This window comes from Salvelinus namaycush, chromosome 33 (genome assembly GCF_016432855.1).
Source record: "Salvelinus namaycush isolate Seneca chromosome 33, SaNama_1.0, whole genome shotgun sequence".
Lineage (NCBI taxonomy): Eukaryota > Metazoa > Chordata > Actinopteri > Salmoniformes > Salmonidae > Salvelinus > Salvelinus namaycush.
In genome coordinates this window covers 27,905,553-27,925,683 of record NC_052339.1, presented here as the reverse complement: position 1 = coordinate 27,925,683, position 20,131 = coordinate 27,905,553, and the positions used below count along the sequence as shown (strand labels likewise).

The 20,131-nt window shown below is 46.8% G+C and overlaps 1 protein-coding gene across 1 annotated transcript in view; it reads right to left on the bottom strand.

Moving 5' to 3' along the window:
* Nucleotides 1-222: 222 nt before the first annotated feature.
* The window catches only part of LOC120027895 (procollagen-lysine,2-oxoglutarate 5-dioxygenase 2-like), a 96,952-nt gene continuing 77,043 nt past the window's right edge, over nucleotides 223-20,131 (bottom strand). Inside the window, exons 11-18 of the mRNA XM_038972991.1 lie at nucleotides 16,803-16,944; nucleotides 13,645-13,707; nucleotides 10,408-10,521; nucleotides 8,769-8,834; nucleotides 7,411-7,515; nucleotides 3,849-3,995; nucleotides 2,166-2,291; nucleotides 223-1,781 (exon numbers count right to left, since the gene is read on the bottom strand). Of these exons, the coding sequence (XP_038828919.1) occupies nucleotides 1,626-1,781; nucleotides 2,166-2,291; nucleotides 3,849-3,995; nucleotides 7,411-7,515; nucleotides 8,769-8,834; nucleotides 10,408-10,521; nucleotides 13,645-13,707; nucleotides 16,803-16,944 (919 nt within the window). The 3' untranslated portion in view covers nucleotides 223-1,625. The remainder of the gene's footprint in view (nucleotides 1,782-2,165; nucleotides 2,292-3,848; nucleotides 3,996-7,410; nucleotides 7,516-8,768; nucleotides 8,835-10,407; nucleotides 10,522-13,644; nucleotides 13,708-16,802; nucleotides 16,945-20,131) is intronic.

Genomic DNA, 20,131 nt, shown 5'->3' with positions numbered 1-20,131 from the left:
TGGTTTTATTGAAACAATGCAGAGAAAAGGAGAATTTAATGGTTTTGACGGATGGCTTCAAGATAAAATAAATTAATCTTAGAATAGAGGAGGAAATGTCAGGCTGTGTTGTAACTTCTACACCCGTCCTACTCTACGGTTGAGTCTTTCAATGGGGATCATTTCTCAAAAGACAATGCGACTGATTATAAAAATAATAAAAACACTATTCCTGTTTGGTTTTTTACAAATTTTATTACGGTTCCATCCATTTCACAATAAGTTAAGCACTTGAACTGGCTGAGGTTCAAAGTTCATTCACAAACAACTTTCAGAGAAAGTAAACATCTCCTGTGATTTTGCCCTGCGATGTAAAAAAAAAACATTTCAAGTAAAACATTTTTGACAATATCCAACTTCATTCAAACAGAATTCATATTAAATTCTGCTGTAATTCATGTTTTTATCTGGTGTGCAAAAAAATAAAAATATATATTTCATCGGGCATGTCGGTCGTATTAACATCAGGTAACAAACTGCAACCCAACGCTCTTAAAAGGGGTGGACAGAACATGGATGGACAATGGTTTTAAAACTACCCTTTAAAGTACAGGTTAACCATACAAACAGGTAACTGAGCTAAAACGGTAAAAACAAGATGCCTGTTGGCAGAATAACCCTTAACACATATTTCCTTTAGTTTATGGGTGGGATGAATGACTAATTGTTCAGGATTATGGGTGGGATTACTGACTAATTGTTCAGGATTATGGGTGGGATTACTGACAAATTGATTAGGATTATGGGTGGGACTAGTGACTAATTGTTCAGGATTATGGGTGAGATTACTGACATTGTTCAAGATTTTGGGTGGGATTACTGACTATATGTTCAGGATTATGGGTGGGATTACAGACAAATTGATCAGGAGTATGGGTGGGGTTACTGATGAATTGATTAGGATTATGGGTGGGACTAGTGACTAATTGTTCAGGATTATGGGTGGGATTACTGATTAATTGTTAAGGATTATGGATCAAATTACTGACTAATTGATCAGGATTATGGGTGGGATTACTGACTAATCGATGAGGATTATCGGTGGGATTAGACTAATCGATCAGGATTATCGGTGGGATTACTGACTAATCGATCAGGATTATGGGTGGGATTACTGACTAATTGATCAGGATTATGGATGGGATTACTGACTAATTTATCAGGATTATGGGTGGGATTACCGACAAATTGATTAGAATGATTACACTCTGAGTGATGTGAAGTATGAAGGCTCTACTATATTTGACGTGAAATGCAGATGGTGAATTACAGTCATCATGTTAAGGCACCACAATCTGTTTGACAGAGAGTTTCAAATGAAGGTGATTGGCTGACTCTGGCATGACCTTACCTACAAATCCTTTGCAGTCTTGTGTTCTTTTCAACAAAAACAAAAAAAATGATTTTTTTGGGAGGGGGGGGGGGGGGTACAGTAAATTGCATCCGGAAAATGTCACGATGACAACATCAATAAGGCACTGCATCATTAGGACAAAAAAAACAGATACAATTAACAACAAAAACAACAACGAAAACAAAACAGCAAAAAATAAAAACTAATAAAATGCTAGTGTAGAGTGTAAGGTTCAAGGGTCGATGAAGGAGACAGCGATGTAGCGGGTTCCGTTGGTGGTGGGCAGGCCTTCATGGAGGTGCGTCAGACGGCCTGGGTGCATGAAGCTCCAGCCCTTCCTGGGAGAATCTACCGAGCAGTTATACCTGTGGAACCGACAGCCACCACCCTGGAGGGAGAGAGACAACACAGCACCCAGTGAATATCTGTGTGTAACTGTATATTTTCATTGTGTGCTCTACTGTGGACATGAGATAAGTGGACTTTTGTGTTGAGATACAGTACAATGTCTTACCTGGAAGTCAGTTCCTGTGTTGAGAAACAGTACAATGTCTTACCTGGAAGTCAGTTCCTGTGTTGAGAAACAGTACAATGTCTTACCTGGAAGTCAGTTCCTGTGTTGAGAAACAGTACAATGTCTTACCTGGAAGTCAGTTCCTGTGTTGACATTCAGTACAATGTCTTACCTGGAAGTCAGTTCCTGTGTTGACATTCAGTACAATGTCTTACCTGGAAGTCAGTTCCTGTGTTGACATTCAGTACAATGTCTTACCTGGAAGTCAGTTCCTTTGCTGTTGAGAGCAACGTTGATGGTGAATGTGGAGGAGTCATGATGGGGTCTCAGGTAAGCCTGCCTGCCAGGGGTGTACTTCACTACAAAGTTCATCAATGCATAGCCCTGTGGAGAACAGCCCAAATCACACATTTACATAATATATTTCACCATCTCTTACATTTTATTTCACCTTTACTTAACCAGGTAGGCTAGTTGAGAACAAGTTCTCATTTACAACTGCGACTTGGCCAAGAATAAAGCAAAGCAGTTCGACACAAACAACACAGAGTTACACATGGAATAAACAAACATACAGTCAATAATACAGTAGAAAAAGTCTATATACAGTGTGTGCAAATGAGGTAAGATAAGGGAGGTAAAGGCAATAAATAGGCCGTAGTGGCAAAGTAATTACAATTTAGCAATTAAACACTGGAGTGATTGATGTGCAGAAGATGAACATGCTGGTAGAGATACTGGGGTGCAAAGGAGCAAGATAAATAAATAAATACAGTATGGGGACGAGGTAGTTGGACGGGCTATTTACAGATGGGCTATGTACAGGTGCAGTGATCTGTGAGCTGCTCTGACAGCTGGTGCTTAAAGCTAGTGAGGGAGATATGAGTCATCCCTATGTGAAGTTAAGCCCAAAATGACATGTCTTTCACCATCTCTTAGACAGTATCTGTTGCTCAACCTATGATCAATGAAACATTGTACAACAGATCTGGATGGGATTAAACAGTTTAGTCCGAAGTGTTGGTTAGTAGGCTACCTACTAATATAATATATGATGTAATATAATAGATGATGTAATATAATAGATGATGTAATATAATATATGATGTAATATAACAGTTGATGTAATATAATATATGATGTAATATAATATATGATGTAATATAATAGTTGATGTAATATAATATATGATGTAATATAACAGTTGATGTAATATAATATATGATGTAATATAATATATGATGTAATATAACAGTTGATGTAATATAATAGTTGATGTAATATAATAGATGATGTAATATAATAGATGATGTAATATAATAGATGATATAATATAATAGTTGATGTAATATAATATATGATGTAATATAATAGTTGATGTAATATAATAGTTGATGTAATATAATAGATGATGTAATATAATAGTTGATGTAATATAACAGTTTATATAATAGTTGATGTAATATAATATATTATGTAATATAACAGTTGATGTAATATAATAGATGATGTAATATAATAGATGATGTAATATAATATATGATGTAATATAACAGTTGATGTAATATAATAGATGATGTAATATAATAGTTGATGTAATATAATATATGATGTAATATAATAGATGATGTAATATAATATATGATGTAATATAATAGATGATGTAATATAATAGTTGATGTAATATAATATATGATGTAATATAATAGATGATGTAATATAATATATGATGTAATTTAATAGTTGATGTAATATAACAGTTGATGTAATATAATAGTTGATGTAATATAATAGATGATGTAATATAATAGTTGATGTAACAGTAGTTGTATCATTGCACACCTTGGACAGAGACAGACAGACAGACAGACAGACAGACAGACAGACAGACAGACAGACAGACAGACAGACAGACAGACAGACAGACAGACAGACAGATACCTTGGTGTAGTAACCGGAGAAGACTTTGAGAGTGACGGGGGATATGAACTCTCTGATGAAGTGCAGCCACTCCTTATCGTAACCGATCTGCTTCATGTGAATGTCATCGGTCGGCACGGTCTCATAGCCGCCGGTGATCCGCTTGTCCTGATTGGAAGAGAGACCAGGAAACAAGAGAACAGCGACGGAACATATTAGCCAGAACCTCTGTTTCTGTGCTGTGTGATTGTGTGTGACTGCTGTCTCCAGGGTAACGGTTAGGGATGATGAGGAATGAGTGATGTGTGGGTTTAAACTGGTCCCTTTGAAGATGAATGACTTGACTCAGCAGAGACCAACCTGATGACCCACAGGCTAAGAATGCACCAGGGATCTTAATGCTCAATGGTTGTGTTTTTGTGTTGTGTGCTGCGTGCTGTGTGAATACCTCCACTACACTACTTTGATACGCACCAGTAGGGATTAAGAAGTGAGTATAGGCTCATTATGTCCGAGATTATGGACTGGTTATCCTTTAACGTCATGCTGTGTGTGACTGCTGTCTTTCCATCAGCCCTATGCAGTGGTGTAGTGGAGCCTGGAGCAGTGGAAGTATACTCTAATTTAGCAAAAATAAAGTTCCCAAACAGCCCGCCCAGCGAAGGAAATGCACCCTGTGTGAAAAATCCTGTTTTTATGAGTTTTCCTATAGATATTCCAGATTTCCACACTCAAAATCACACTATTTCTAATTGAAAAAAACAACAACAATTTGATGGTCTAAGTTCACAACAATGATTAAACCACATCAATCTGATTGGGTGGGCCTGTCAGGGCCTGGTTGCCCAGTGGGTGGGCCTGTCAGGGCCTGGTTCCCCAGTGGGTGAGCCTGTCAGGGCCTGGTTGCCCAGTGGGTGGGCCTGTCAGGGCCTGGTTGCCCAGTGGGTGGGCCTGTCAGGGCCTGTCTCCCCAGTGGGTGGGCCTGTCAGGGCCTGGTTCCCCAGTGGGTGGGCCTGTCAGGGCCTGGTTCCCCAGTGGGTGGGCCTGTCAGGGCCTGGTTGCCCAGTGGGTGGGCCTGTCAGGGCCTGGTTCCCCAGTGGGTGGGCCTGTCAGGGCCTGGTTCCCCAGTGGGTGGGCCTGTCAGGGCCTGGTTCCCCAGTGGGTGGGCCTGTCAGGGCCTGGTTCCCCAGTGGGTAGGCCTGTTGGGGCCTGGTTCCCCAGTGGGTGGGCCTGTCAGGGCCTGGTTCCCCAGTGGGTGGGCCTGTCAGGGCCTGGTTCCCCAGTGGGTGGGCCTGTCAGGGCCTGGTTGCCCAGTGGGTGGGCCTGTCAGGGCCTGGTTGCCCAGTGGGTGGGCCTGTCAGGGCCTGGTTCCCCAGTGGGTGGGCCTGTCAGGGCCTGGTTGCCCAGTGGGTGGGCCTGTTAGGGCCTGTCTCCCCAGTGGGTGGGCCTGTCAGGGCCTGGTTCCCCAGTGGGTGGGCCTGTCAGGGCCTGGTTCCCCAGTGGGTGGGCCTGTCAGGGCCTGGTTCCCCGGTGGGTGGGCCTGTCAGGGCCTGGTTCCCCAGTGGGTGGGCCTGTCAGGGCCTGTCTCCCCAGTGGGTGGGCCTGTCAGGGCCTGTCTCCCCAGTGGGTGGGCCTGTCAGGGCCTGGTTCCCCAGTGGGTGAGCCTGTCAGGGCCTGGTTCCCCAGTGGGTGGGCCTGTCAGGGTCTGTCTCCCCAGTGGGTGGGCCTGTCAGGGCCTGGTTCCCCAGTGGGTGAGCCTGTCAGGGCCTGGTTGCCCAGTGGGTGGGCCTGTCAGGGCCTGGTTCCCCAGTGGGTGGGCCTGTCAGGGTCTGTCTCCCCAGTGGGTGGGCCTGTCAGGGCCTGGTTCCCCAGTGGGTGAGCCTGTCAGGGCCTGGTTGCCCAGTGGGTGGGCCTGTCAGGGCCTGGTTCCCCAGTGGGTGGGCCTGTCAGGGCCTGGTTCCCCAGTGGGTGGGCCTGTCAGGGCCTGGTTCCCCAGTGGGTGGGCCTGTCAGGGCCTGGTTCCCCAGTGGGTGGGCCTGTCAGGGCCTGGTTCCCCAGTGGGTGGGCCTGTCAGGGCCTGGTTCCCCAGTGGGTGGGCCTGTCAGGGCCTGGTTCCCCAGTGGGTAGGCCTGTTGGGGCCTGGTTCCCCAGTGGGTGGGCCTGTCAGGGCCTGGTTCCCCAGTGGGTGGGCCTGTTAGGGCCTGTCTCCCCAGTGGGTGGGCCTGTCAGGGCCTGGTTCCCCAGTGGGTGGGCCTGTTAGGGCCTGGTTCCCCAGTGGGTGAGCCTGTCAGGGCCTGGTTCCCCAGTGGGTGGGCCTGTCAGGGCCTGGTTCCCCAGTGGGTGGGCCTGTCAGGGCCTGGTTCCCCAGTGGGTGGGCCTGTTAGGGCCTGGTTCCCCAGTGGGTGGGCCAGTCAGGGCCTGGTTCCCCAGTGGGTTGGCCTGTCAGGGTCTGTCTCCCCAGTGGGTGGGCCTGTCAGGGCCTGGTTCCCCAGTGGGTGGGCCTGTCAGGGCCTGGTTCCCCAGTGGGTGAGCCTGTCAGGGCCTGGTTCCCCAGTGGGTGAGCCTGTCAGGGCCTGGTTCCCCAGTGGGTGGGCCAGTCAGGGCCTGGTTCCCCAGTGGGTGAGCCTGTCAGGGCCTGGTTCCACAGTGGGTGGGCCTGTCAGGGCCTGTCTCCCCAGTGGGTGGACCTGTCAGGGCTTGGTTCCCCAGTGGGTGGGCCTGTCAGGGCCTGGTTCCCCAGTGGGTGGGCCTGTCAGGGCCTGGTTCCCCAGTGGGTGGGCCTGTCAGGGCCTGTCTCCCCAGTGGGTGGGCCTGTCAGGGCCTGTCTCCCCAGTGGGTGGGCCTGTCAGGGCCTGTCTCCCCAGTGGGTGGGCCTGTCAGGGCCTGTCTCCCCAGTGGGTGGGCCTGTCAGGGCCTGGTTCCCCAGTGGGTGGGCCTGTCAGGGCCTGGTTCCCCAGTGGGTGAGCCTGTCAGGGCCTGGTTCCCCAGTGGGTGGGCCTGTCAGTGCCTGGTACCCCAGTGGGTGAGCCTGTCAGGGCCTGGTTCCCCAGTGGGTGGGCCTGTCAGGGCCTGGTTCCCCAGTGGGTGGGTCTGTCAGGGCCTGTCTCCCCAGTGGGTGGGCCTGTCAGGGCCTGGTTCCCCAGTGGGTGGGCCTGTCAGGGCCTGGTTCCCCAGTGGGTGAGCCTGTCAGGGCCTGGTTCCCCAGTGGGTGGGCCTGTCAGGGCCTGGTTTCCCAATTGGTGGGCCTGTCAGGGCCTGGTTCCCCAGTGGGTGGGCCTGTCAGGGCCTGGTTCCCCAGTGGGTGGGCCTGTCAGGGCCTGGTTCCCCAGTGGGTAGGCCTGTCAGGGCCTGGTTCCCCAGTGCGTGGACCTGTCAGGGCCTGGTTCCCCAGTGGGTGGGCCTGTCAGGGCCTGGTTCCCCAGTGGGTGGGCCTGTCAGGGCCTGGTTCCCCAGTGGGTGAAGACTTATAGGTTCACCACCACATAACTTTACAGTATGTACTATGTTATTAATCACTTTACAGTATGTACTATGTTATTAATCACTTTACAGTATGTACTATGTGCTACGTTTGACCTCTGACCTCGTGGTTGCCTCCTGACCAGGACCCGTAGTGTTCCATCTCCTCCACCAGCTCGTCACAGGCCCGCTCCGTGAAGACCGGGAACCAGAACACATCTGGACACGGCTAGAGGAGAACGACACACACAGTTAGAACTAAAGGAGAAACAGAGAGATGAGACATCATGAGACAGAGAGATGAGCTAGAGAAACGTCCACGACTAGAGACACGTACTGAGTCACTGAGGACCTCACTCTGGGATCCACGGCTAGAGACACGTACTGAGTCACTGAGGACCTCGTTCTGGGATCCACGACTAGAGACACGTACTGAGTCACTGAGGACCTCGCTCTGTGATCCACGGCTAGAGACACGTACTGAGTCACTGAGGACCTCGCTCTGGGACCCACGGCTAGAGACACGTACTGAGTCACTGAGGACCTCGCTCTGGGATCCACGGCTAGAGACACGTACTGAGTCACTGAGGACCTCGCTCTGGGATCCACGACTAGAGACACGTACTGAGTCACTGAGGACCTCGCTCTGTGATCCACGGCTAGAGACACGTTCTGAGTCACTGAGGAACTCGCTCTGTAATCCACGAATAGAGACACGTACTGAGTCACTGAGGACCTCACTCTGTGATCCACGGCTAGAGACACGTACTGAGTCACTGAGGACCTCGCTCTGGGATCCACGACTAGAGACACTTACTGAGTCACTGAGGACCTCGCTCTGGGATCCACGGCTAGAGACACGTACTTAGTCACTGAGGACCTCGCTCTGTGATCCACGGCTAGAGACACGTACTGAGTCACTGAGGACCTCGCTCTCGAATCCACGAATAGAGATACGTACTGAGCCACTGAGGACCTCGCTCTGGGATCCACGGCTAGAGACACGTACTGAGCCACTGAGGACCTCGCTCTGGGACCCACGGCTAGAGACACGTACTGAGCCACTGAGGACCTCGCTCTGGGACCCACGGCTAGAGACACGTACTGAGTCACTGAGGACCTCGCTCTGGGATCCACGAATAGAGACACGTACTGAGTCACTGAGGACCTCACTCTGGGATCCACGAATAGAGACACGTACTGAGCTACTGAAGACCTCGCTCTGGGATCCACGGCTAGAGACACGTACTGAGCCACTGAGGACCTCGCTCTGGGACCCACGGCTAGAGACACGTACTGAGTCACTGAGGACCTCACTCTGGAATCCACGGCTAGAGACACGTTCTGAGTCACTGAGGACCTCGCTCTGGGACCCACGGCTAGAGACACGTACTGAGTCACTGAGGACCTCACTCTGGGATCCACGGCTAGAGACACGTACTTTTCACATGACTGGATCTCTGTAGCTTAAGATATACACACCTCTTCTAGGTAGTTCTCTGTGAAGATGTGTGTGTAGTTGGGGTGGATGTATTTCTCCTTCCAGTCCTGAGAGAGAGAGAGAGAGAGAGAGAGAGAGAGAGAGAGAGAGAGAGAGAGAGAGAGAGAGAGATGGAGAGAGAGAGAGAGAGAGAGAGAGAGATGGAGAGAGAGAGAGACAGACAGAGACAGAGACAGAGACAGAGAGAGAGAGAGAGAGAGAGAAAGAGAGAGAGAGAGAGAGAGAGAGAGAGAGAGAGAGAGAGAGAGAGAGAGAAAGAGAGAGAGAGAGAGAGAGAGAGAGACAGACAGAGACAGAGACAGAGAGAGAGAGAGAGAGAGAGAGAGAGAGAGAGAGAGAGAGAGAGAGAGAGAGAGAGAGAAAGACAGAGAGATGGTTGGAATAGTGCTCCGTTAGTCTCTTAGGCTGTTCACTGACATACCTCTCACAGCTTATCCTCTGGCACCCTCCTCTCACCAGACACTTTGCTCTCACCAGACACTCTGCTCTCACCAGACACTCTCCTCTCACCAGACACTCTCCTCTCACCAGACACTCTCCTCTCACCAGACACTCTCCTCTCACCAGACACTCTCCTCTCACCAGACACTCTCCTCTCACCAGACACTCTGCTCTCACCAGACACTCTGCTCTCACCAGACACTCTGCTCTCACCAGACACTCTGCTCTCACCAGACACTCTGCTCTCACCAGACACTCTCCTCTCACCAGACACTCTCCTCTCACCAGACACTCTCCTTTCATCAGACACTCTCCTCTCACCAGACACTCTGCTCTCACCAGACACTCTGCTCTCACCAGACACTCTGCTCTCACCAGACACTCTGCTCTCACCAGACACTCTCCTTTCACCAGACACTCTGCTCTCACCAGACACCCTCCTCTCACCAGACACTCTCCTTTCATCAGACACTCTCCTTTCACCAGACACTCTCCTCTCACCAGACACTCTGCTCTCACCAGACACTCTGCTCTCACCAGACACTCTGCTCTCACCAGACACTCTGCTCTCACCAGACACCCTCCTTTCACCAGACACTCTGCTCTCACCAGACACTCTCCTCTCACCAGACACTCTGCTCTCACCAGACACCCTGCTCTCACCAGACACTCTGCTCTCACCAGACACCCTCCTTTCACCAGACACTCTGCTCTCACCAGACACCCTCCTCTCACCAGACACTCTGCTCTCACCAGACACTCTCCTCTCACCAGACACTCTGCTCTCACCAGACACTCTGCTCTCACCAGACACTCTCCTCTCACCAGACACTCTCCTCTCACCAGACACTCTCCTCTCACCAGACACTCTCCTCTCATCAGACACTCTCCTCTCACCAGACACCCTGCTCTCACCAGACACCCTGCTCTCACCAGACACTCTGCTCTCACCAGACACTCTGCTCTCACCAGACACTCCCAGACAAAACCCAGAACTCTCAGTCAGTAAATCACAGATCCTTTTCAGCTAAGCAGAGTTCACTGCATATTTACAGTACATCATATTTTTCATTACTACAAATTAATCAGACAAAGGGCGATCGTATCTCATGGTTACCAAATCTTAAAAGATATATACAAAACAAACAAAAGCAGGGAGGGTAGGATATGAGGACTTACCACTGGATTCTCAAATATTTGCCACAGATCACTGTTGTAATGTGATGTGTTAAAGTTAGCTGTGGAAATTAGCCTTCCAAACTCATGACGGTTTGTAATGTACATGAACATTCCCTGTAGCGGACAGAGAAAGTCAAATTAGCCTTCCAAACTCACGACAGGTTTATAATATACATTCCCTCTAGCGGACAGAGTTTCATAAATAGATTACAGCTGTTTTCTAAGCACACACAACAATAGAGATGATACTGTAAATAGTACCCCACATAGTGACTGACATGTCTCACCAGAACACTATCTGAAATCCTGATTAAGTGTTTAGGAAACCAAACCACATGTCAATAAATAATACTGGATTATTTATGGAGAGGTGTGGAAGGGGAGGAGTGAGGAGGTACAAGTTAGAGGGAGGGACATGGTAGGGGGAGGGAGAGAGGACAAGGATTGGGGAGGGAGGGGAGAGAGGGGAGGGTGGGACATGGTAGTGGGGGGAGAGGACATGGAGGGAGGGAGGGAGGGAGGGAGGGAGGGAGGGAGGGAGGGGAGGGAGGGGAGGGTGGGACATGGAGGGAGGGAGGACAAGGATTGGGGAGGGAGGGGAGGGTGGGACATGGTAGGGGGAGGGAGGGAGGGAGGGAGGGAGGGAGGGAGGGAGGGGAGGGTGGGACATGGTAGTGGGGGGAGAGGACATGGAGGGAGGGAGGGAGGGAGGGAGGGAGGGAGGGAGGGAGGGAGGGAGGGAGGGAGGGAGGGGAGGGTGGGACATGGAGGGAGGGAGGACAAGGATTGGGGAGGGAGGGGAGGGTGGGACATGGTAGGGGGAGGGAGGGAGGGAGGGAGGGAGGGAGGGAGGGAGGGGAGGGTGGGACATGGTAGTGGGGGGAGAGGACAATGATTGGGGAGGGAGGGGAGGGGAGGATGGGACAGGGAGGGAGGGAGGGAGGGGAGGGTGGGACATGGTAGGGGGAGGGAGACAGGTGGCTGGACTGGACATTCAGACTAGGCTTTCTGTCTTTCCCCCTTGACAAATTACTGCACAGCTGGGATGTGTGGGGTGTTTTGGATTTTATACCATCTGTTTTCTGTTTAATGCAAATTATGTTTCCAATTTTTGAAATATGATTTTAATGATGTGGTATTTGGAGGGAGTGTGTCCTGCTGGTTGGAAAAAAGTGTAGCTGAGGTCTAATCAGCTAGCCTAGTCTGAGACGGTCAGAGTGTTGGGGAGAAAAGCTGGTGACATAGATGTGGGGGTTAGGGGGCGAAGGGATTGGCTCTGGGGGGTATAAAGCATCATGGCTGCAGGGGACTTGCAGGTGGCCATTACTATAGCTCTGTTACTATAGCTCTGTTACTATGGCTCTGTTACTATAAATCTGTTACAATAGCTCTGTTACTATAGTTCCGTTACTATAGTTCCGTTACTATAGCTCCGTGACGATAGCTCCGTGACGATAGCTCTGTTACTATAGCTCCGTTACTATAGCTCTGTTACTATAGCTCCGTTACTAAAGCTCCGTTACTATAGCTCCGTGACTTAAGCTCCGTTACTATAGCTCCGTGACTATAGCTCCGTGACTATAGCTCCGTTACTATAGCTCCGTTACTATAGCTCCGTTACTATAGCTCCGTGACTATAGCTCCGTGACTATAGCTCCGTGACTATAGCTCCGTGACTATAGCTCCGTGACTATAGCTCCGTGACTATAGCTCCGTGACTATAGCTCCGTTACTATAGTTCCGTTACTATAGCTCCGTTACCATAGCTCCGTTACCATAGCTCCGTTACCATAGCTCCGTTACCATGGCTCCGTTACCATGGCTCCGTTACCATGGCTCCGTTACCATGGCTCCGTTACCATGGCTCCGTTACCATGGCTCCGTTACCATGGCTCCGTTACCATAGCTCCGTTACCATAGCTCCGTTACCATAGCTCCGTTACCATGGCTCCGTTACCATGGCTCCGTTACTATGGCTCCGTTACTATGGCTCCGTTACTATGGCTCCGTTACTATAGCTCCGTTACTATATCTCCGTTACTATAGCTCCGTTACTATAGCTCCGTTACTATAGCTCCGTTACTATAGCTCCGTTACTATAGCTCCGTTACTATAGCTCCGTTACTATAGCTCCGTTACTATAGCTCCGTTACTATAGCTCCGTTACTATAGCTCCGTTACTATAGCTCTGTTACTATAGCTTCGTTACTACTGCTCCGTTACTATAGTTCCGTTACTATAGCTCCGTTACTATAGCTCCGTTACTATAGCTCCGTTACTATAGCTCCGTTACTATAGCTCTGTTGCTATAGCTCTGTTGCTATAGCTACATTACTATAGCTCCGTTACTATAGCTACATTACTATAGCTCCGTTACTATAGCTACATTACTATAGCTGCGGTACTATAGCTACATTACTATAGCTACATTACTATAGCTCCGTTACTATAGCTACATTACTATAGCTCCGTTACTATAGCTACATTACTATAGCTGCGGTACTATAGCTACATTACTATAGCTACATTACTATAGCTACATTACTATGGCTATCGCGGACGGATCCGATCGTTATTCCTCCTTCTAAATACTCCTTGCGGCACTGAAGGGACTGCACCACAAAGCTTACAAATGGATTGTCGATAAAAGATATGATCAAAACCAGGTGCTTCCTGTGTATCTAACCTCAGTCATGACAGATAGGTCAACATCGATTTCCAAAGGCTTAGGCCTGAGAGATAGACAGCTTTATCTCTATTGGTTTGGCAGAGCTCCTCTAAGAGGCCTCGGCAGACATCCTGAAAGTCGTCTCTAGAGACGATTCGATGTTTCTACGTTCATATGATCATTTATCACAGAAACAGATCTGTAAGGTTTGATCTGGTAATGCTCTGACGGGAAAACATGTTCATTAGAATTCAGGTACTGATTCCTCAATTTCGTAGGGTGTTTGAAATCATAAAAAAAAAAAAAAAAATGGTTTCCTACCAGTGTTGGACATATGCCAACATTGGTTGGACATTGTAAACCTACATGGTAAACCTACATTGTAAACCTACGTTATAGGTAAACCTACATTGTAAACCTACATGGTAAACCTACATTGTAAACCTACGTTATAGGTAAACCTACATTGTAAACCTACGTTATAGGTAAACCTACATTGTAAACCTACGTTGTAAACCCATTGGAAATTGATATTGACACCAAATAGAATAATGAAAGCAGTTAATAACCTTTGGAACTCTGAGCATATGGAATGTTTCCGGGTTGGGGGAGTCTTTTTCTCTGTGATTGGTCTAAAACGAAGGAAAATCACCATGTAAATGTTGTAACGTTACGTTTCGTCAGACAGAGAGCTTGATAGATATGTAGGTAAGACGTAACATACAGGAGGAGGAGGCATGGGAAGGAGATGATCCTGCTGCATTGCATGAGGAAGACCAAGATTCCCTCTGAAGCTGATGTTTTGGTAGTCATTATCTCAGTAAGTGTTGCATGCTGGGACAGAGTGAAGTGATGTAGCAGAGCTCCATGGTAGTACGAGTTAGCATGGAGTGACACGTGACGGGATGCCATAAAGCTCAGCTGGACAGACAGACTAGATAGACTTGTTCAAAGTCTACAAGGACAAAGGAAGTAAAGAAAAACAAGGTTTGGAAGTCAGCCAGACATTCCCATTGTTTGGACATGGTCACATGACACAGACGAGCAGAAGAGGAGGAGGAGGAGGAGGAGGAGGAGGAGGAGGAGGAGGAGGAGGAGGAAAGGAGGTGTAAAATGATGGGACCAGTGGAACGGAGAGCCCTGCACGCACCAAAGACGCTGGAGATCATGCCTTAAGGTCAGACAGACAACACATGGAGACAGACTGGGTACAGGATACCACAGCAGATGGTCATCAACTAAAAACATCAACTAAAAACTAACATCAACTAAAAACTAACATCAACTAAAATATACAGAACATTTGGTTGATATAAGATAAACATAACCTAACATAAACATAACCTAACATAACCTAACATAACCTAACATAACCTAACATAAACTAACATAACCTAACATAAACTAACATAACCTAACATAAACTAACCTAACCTGACATAAACTAACATAACATAACCTAACCTAACATAAACATAACCTAACCTAACATAACCTAACACAAACTAACATAACCTAACATAACCTAACATAACCTGACATAAACATAACCTAACATAACATAACCTAACATAACCTGACATAAACTAACATAACCTAACATAACCTAACACAAACTAACATAAACTAATATAAACTAACATAAACTACCATTCACTAACGTAGCCGAACATAACCTAACATAAAGTAACATAACCTAACATAAAGTAACATAACCTAACATAAAGTAACATAACCTAACATAAAGTAATATAGCCTAACATTACATCACCTAACATGAAGTAACATAGCCTAACCTAATCTAACATAAAGTAATATAACCTAACATTACATCACCTAACATGAAGTAACATAGCCTAACCTAATCTAACACAAACTAACAAACATAAACGAACATAACCTAACAAAAACTATCAATAACTAACATAGCGTAACATAACCTAACATAACCTAGAATAAATGTTACATAATCTAACATAACATAATCTAACAGAATAATACATAACGTAACATAACCTAGCATAACCTAACACAACCTAGAATAAAAGTAACATAATCTAACATAACCTAACCTGAACTAAAATAAACAAATATAAACATGAACTAACATAACATAACAAAAGTATCATTAACTAATATAACATAACCCAACATAACCTAACATAACCTAACATAACCTAACATAACCCAACATAACCTAACATAACCTAACATAACCTAACATAACCTAACATAACCTAACATAACCTAACATAACCCAACATAACCTAACATAACCCAACATAACCTAACATAACCTAACATAACCTAACATAACCCAACATAACCTAACATAACCCAACATAACCTAACATAACCTAACATAACCTAACATAACCCAACATAACCCAACATAACCTAACATAACCTAACATAACCTAACATAACCTAACATAACCCAACATAACCCAACATAACCCAACATAACCCAACATAACCTAACATAACCTAACATAACCTAACATAACCCAACATAACCCAACATAACCTAACATAACCTAACATAACCTAACATAACCTAACATAACCCAACATAACCTAACATAACCTAACATAACCCAACATAACCCAACATAACCTAACATATACAGGACATCTGGTTGGTATATTCAATCTCTCCCTATCCCAGTCTGCTGTCCCCCACATGCTTCAAGATGTCCACCATTGTTCCTGTACCCAAGAAGACAAAGGTAACTGATCTAAATGACAATAACACCCAGTAGCACTCTGTTCTGGCATCATGAAGTGCTTTGAGAGACTAGTTAAGGATCATATCACCTCCACCTTACACCCTAGACCCACTTCAATTTGCTTACCGCCCCAATAGATCCACAGACGATGTATTCGCCATCACACTGCCCTGTCCCATCTGGACAAGAGGAATACCTATGTAAGAATGCTGTTCATTGACTATAGCTCAGCCTTCAACACCATAGTACCCTCCAAGATCATCATTAAGCTCAGGGCCCTGGGTCTGAACCCCGCCTTGTTCATCTAGGTCCTGGACTTCCTGACGGGCCGCCCTCAGGTGGTGAAGGAAGGAAACAACACCTCTACTTTGCTGATCCTCAACACCGGGGCCCCACAAGGGTGCGTGCTCAGCCCCCTCCTGTACTCCCTGTTCACCCATGACTGCGTGGCCACGCACGCCTCTAACTCAATCATCACGTTTGCAGACGACACAACAGTAGTAGGAGTGATTACCAACAATGACGAGACGGCCTACAGGGAGGAGGTGAGGGCCCTGGGAGAGTGGTGGCAGGAAAATAACCTCATCCCTCAATGCCAACAAAATGAATGAGCTGATCATGGACTTCAGGAAACAGCAGAGGGAGAAGCCCCCTATCCACATTGACAGGACCGCAGTGGAGAAGGTGGAAAGTTTTATGTTCCTCGGTGTACATATCACTGACAATCAGAATTGGTCCACCTACACAGACAGTGTGGTGAAGAAGGCGCAACAGCGCCTTTTCAACCTCAGGAGGAAGAACAAAATCGTACAATAACCAGAAGTCCTGTATAATCTAATGTATATCAACCAGAAGTCCTGTATAATCTAATGTATATCAACCAGAAGTCCTGTATAATCTAATGTATATCAACCAGAAGTCCTGTACACTCTCATATTCTAAACAGAGTAGTATTGTCAATTCAGGAGCCGCTAACTAGATAATCTGAGTGGTTTTACCAGTTCTCTAGCGTGTCTGCACAGAGCCATGTCAGGATCCAGTTTCTCCAAAACAAAATGGTTCCTCTCCTTCAGCTGGTTTCTCAGGACCTCTCCCTTTATCAAGTATATATGAGCCATGTAGGGAATGTTCCATACACTCCTGCGAAAAGAGCGAGAGAGACAGAGTGTGAGAGAGACAGAGAGAGACAGAGAGAGAGAGAGAGAGAGAGAGAGACAGAGAGAGAGAGAGAGAGAGAGAGAGGGACAAAGAGAGTGTGAGAGAGAGAGAGAGACAAAGTGTGAGAGAGAGAGAGAGAGAGACAGAGTGAGAGAGAGAGAGAGAGAGAGAGAGAGAGAGAGACAAAGTGTGAGAGAGAGAGAGAGAGAGACAGAGTGAGAGAGAGAGAGAGAGAGAGATATTATTTAATTCCCTTTTGTGTCTTGCCTATTTCACTTGATTTGGCAATGTTATCATATGTTTCCCATGCCAATAAAGCCCTTTGAATTGAATTGAATGAAAGAGAGAGAGATGGATTGAGAAAAATATATATAGAGAGAGAGACCAGAGAGAAAGAGAGAGCAGAGAGAGGAAGAGCGAAAGATAGAGACCAGAGATAGAAAGAGAGGGTTTAGTTTTAGTGCTGACAATAATTCATATTAATGAGCTGCAATACATATTTTTCATTATATTCAACATGTCATGGTCTGGAATATGACCACTCTCCTGGTTAGGAAGAGAGGTCTGGAATATGATCACTCTCCTGGTTAGGAAGACAGAGGTCTGGTTTAGGAAGAGAGGATTGGTTTAGGAAGACAGAGGTCTGGTTTAGGAAGACAGAGGTCTGGTTTAGGAAGACAGAGGTCTGGTTTAGGAAGACAGAGGTCTGGTTTAGGAAGAGAGGATTGGTTTAGGAAGACAGAGGTCTGGTTTAGGAAGACAGAGGTCTGGTTAAGGAAGAGAGGATTGGTTTAGGAAGACAGAGGTCTGGTTTAAGAAGAGAGGATTGGTTTAGGAAGACAGAGGTCTGGTTTAGGAAGAGAGGATTGGTTTAGGAAGACAGAGGTCTGGTTTAAGAAGAGAGGATTGGTTTAGGAAGAGAGGATTGGTTAAGGAAGACAGAGGTCTGGTTTAGGAAGAGAGGATTGGTTTAGGAAGACAGAGGTCTGGTTTAAGAAGACATTGGTCTGGTTTAGGAAGACATTGGTCTGGTTTAGGAAGAGTGGATTGGTTTAGGAAGAGAGGATTGGTTTAGGAAGACAGAGGTCTGGTTTAAGAAGAGAGGATTGGTTAATGAAGACAGAGGTCTGGTTTAAGAAGAGAGGATTGGTTTAGGAAGACAGAGGTCTGGTTTAGGAAGAGAGGATTGGTTTAGGAAGACAGAGGTCTGGTTTAAGAAGAGAGGATTGGTTTAGGAAGACAGAGGTCTGGTTTAAGAAGAGAGGATTGGTTTAGGAAGACAGAGGTCTGGTTTAAGAAGACAGAGGTCTGGTTTAGGAAGAGAGGTTTGGTTAAGGAAGACAGAGGTCTGGTTTAAGAAGACAGAGGTCTGGTTTAGGAAGAGAGGATTGGTTAAGAAAGACAGAGGTCTGGTTTAGGAAGACAGAGGTCTGGTTTAGGAAGAGAGGATTGGTTAAGGAAGACAGAGGTCTGGTTTAGGAAGACAGAGATCTGGTTTAGGAAGAGAGGTCTGGTTTAGGAAGAGAGGATTGGTTAAGGAAGACAGAGGTCTGGTTTAGGAAGACAGAGGTCTGGTTTAGGAAGAGAGGATTGGTTTAGGAAGACAGAGGTCTGGTTTAAGAAGACAGAGGTCTGGTTTAAGAAGACAGAGGTCTGGTTTAGGAAGAGAGGATTGGTTTAGGAAGACAGAGGTCTGGTTTAGGAAGACAGAGGTCTGGTTTAGGAAGACAGAGGTCTGGTTTAGGAAGACAGAGGTCTGGTTTAGGAAGAGAGGATTGGTTTAGGAAGACAGAGGTCTGGTTAAGGAAGAGAGGATTGGTTTAGGAAGACAGAGGTCTGGTTAAGGAAGACAGAGGTCTGGTTTAGGAAGACAGAGGTCTGGTTTAGGAAGAGAGGATTGGTTAAGGAAGACAGAGTTCTGGTTTAGGAAGACAGAGGTCTGGTTTAAGAAGAGATGATTGCTTAAGGAAGACAGAGGTCTGGTTTAGGAAGAGAGGATTGGTTAAGGAAGACAGAGGTCTGGTTTAGGAAGACAGAGGTCTGGTTTAGGAAGAGAGGATTGGTTAAGGAAGACAGAGGTCTGGTTTAGGAAGACAGAGGTCTGGTTTAGGAAGACAGAGGTCTGGTTTAGGAAGAGAGGATTGGTTTGGGAAGACAGAGGTCTGGTTTAGGAAGACAGAGGTCTGGTTTAGGAAGAGAGGATTGGTTTAGGAAGACAGAGGTCTGGTTTAGGAAGACAGAGGTCTGGTTAAGGAAGAGAGGATTGGTTTAGGAAGACAGAGGTCTGGTTTAGGAAGACAGAGGTCTGGTTAAGGAAGAGAGGATTGGTTTAGGAAGACAGAGGTCTGGTTTAGGAAGACAGAGGTCTGGTTTAGGAAGACAGAGGTCTGGTTTAGGAAGAGAGGATTGGTTTAGGAAGACAGAGGTCTGGTTTAGGAAGAGAGGTCTGGTTTAGGAAGACAGAGATCTGGTTTAGGAAGAGAGGATTGGTTTAGGAAGACAGAGGTCTGGTTAAGGAAGAGAGGATTGGTTTAGGAAGACAGAGGTCTGGTTAAGGAAGACAGAGGTCTGGTTAAGGAAGAGAGGATTGGTTTAGGAAGACAGAGGTCTGGTTTAGGAAGACAGAGGTCTGGTTTAGGAAGACAGAGATCTGGTTTAGGAAGAGAGGATTGGTTTAGGAAGACAGAGGTCTGGTTTAGGAAGAGAGGACTGGTTTAGGAAGACAGAGGTCTGGTTTAGGAAGACAGAGGTCTGGTTTAGGAAGACAGAGATCTGGTTTAGGAAGAGAGGATTGGTTTAGGAAGACAGAGGTCTGGTTAAGGAAGACAGAGGTCTGGTTTAGGAAGAGAGGATTGGTTTAGGAAGACATAGGATTGGTTTAGGAAGACAGAGGGCTGGTTTAAGAAGAGAGGATTGGTTTAGGAAGACAGAGGGCTGGTTAAGGAAGAGAGGATTGGTTTAAGAAGACATTGGTCTGGTTTAGGAAGACATTGGTCTGGTTTAGGAAGAGAGGACTGGTTTAGGAAGACAGAGGTCTGGTTTTGGAAGACAGAGGTCTGGTTTAAGAAGAGAGGATTGGTTTAGGAAGAGAGGATTGGTTTAGGAAGACAGAGGTCTGGTTTAAGAAGAGAGGATTGGTTTAGGAAGACAGAGGTCTGGTTTAGGAAGA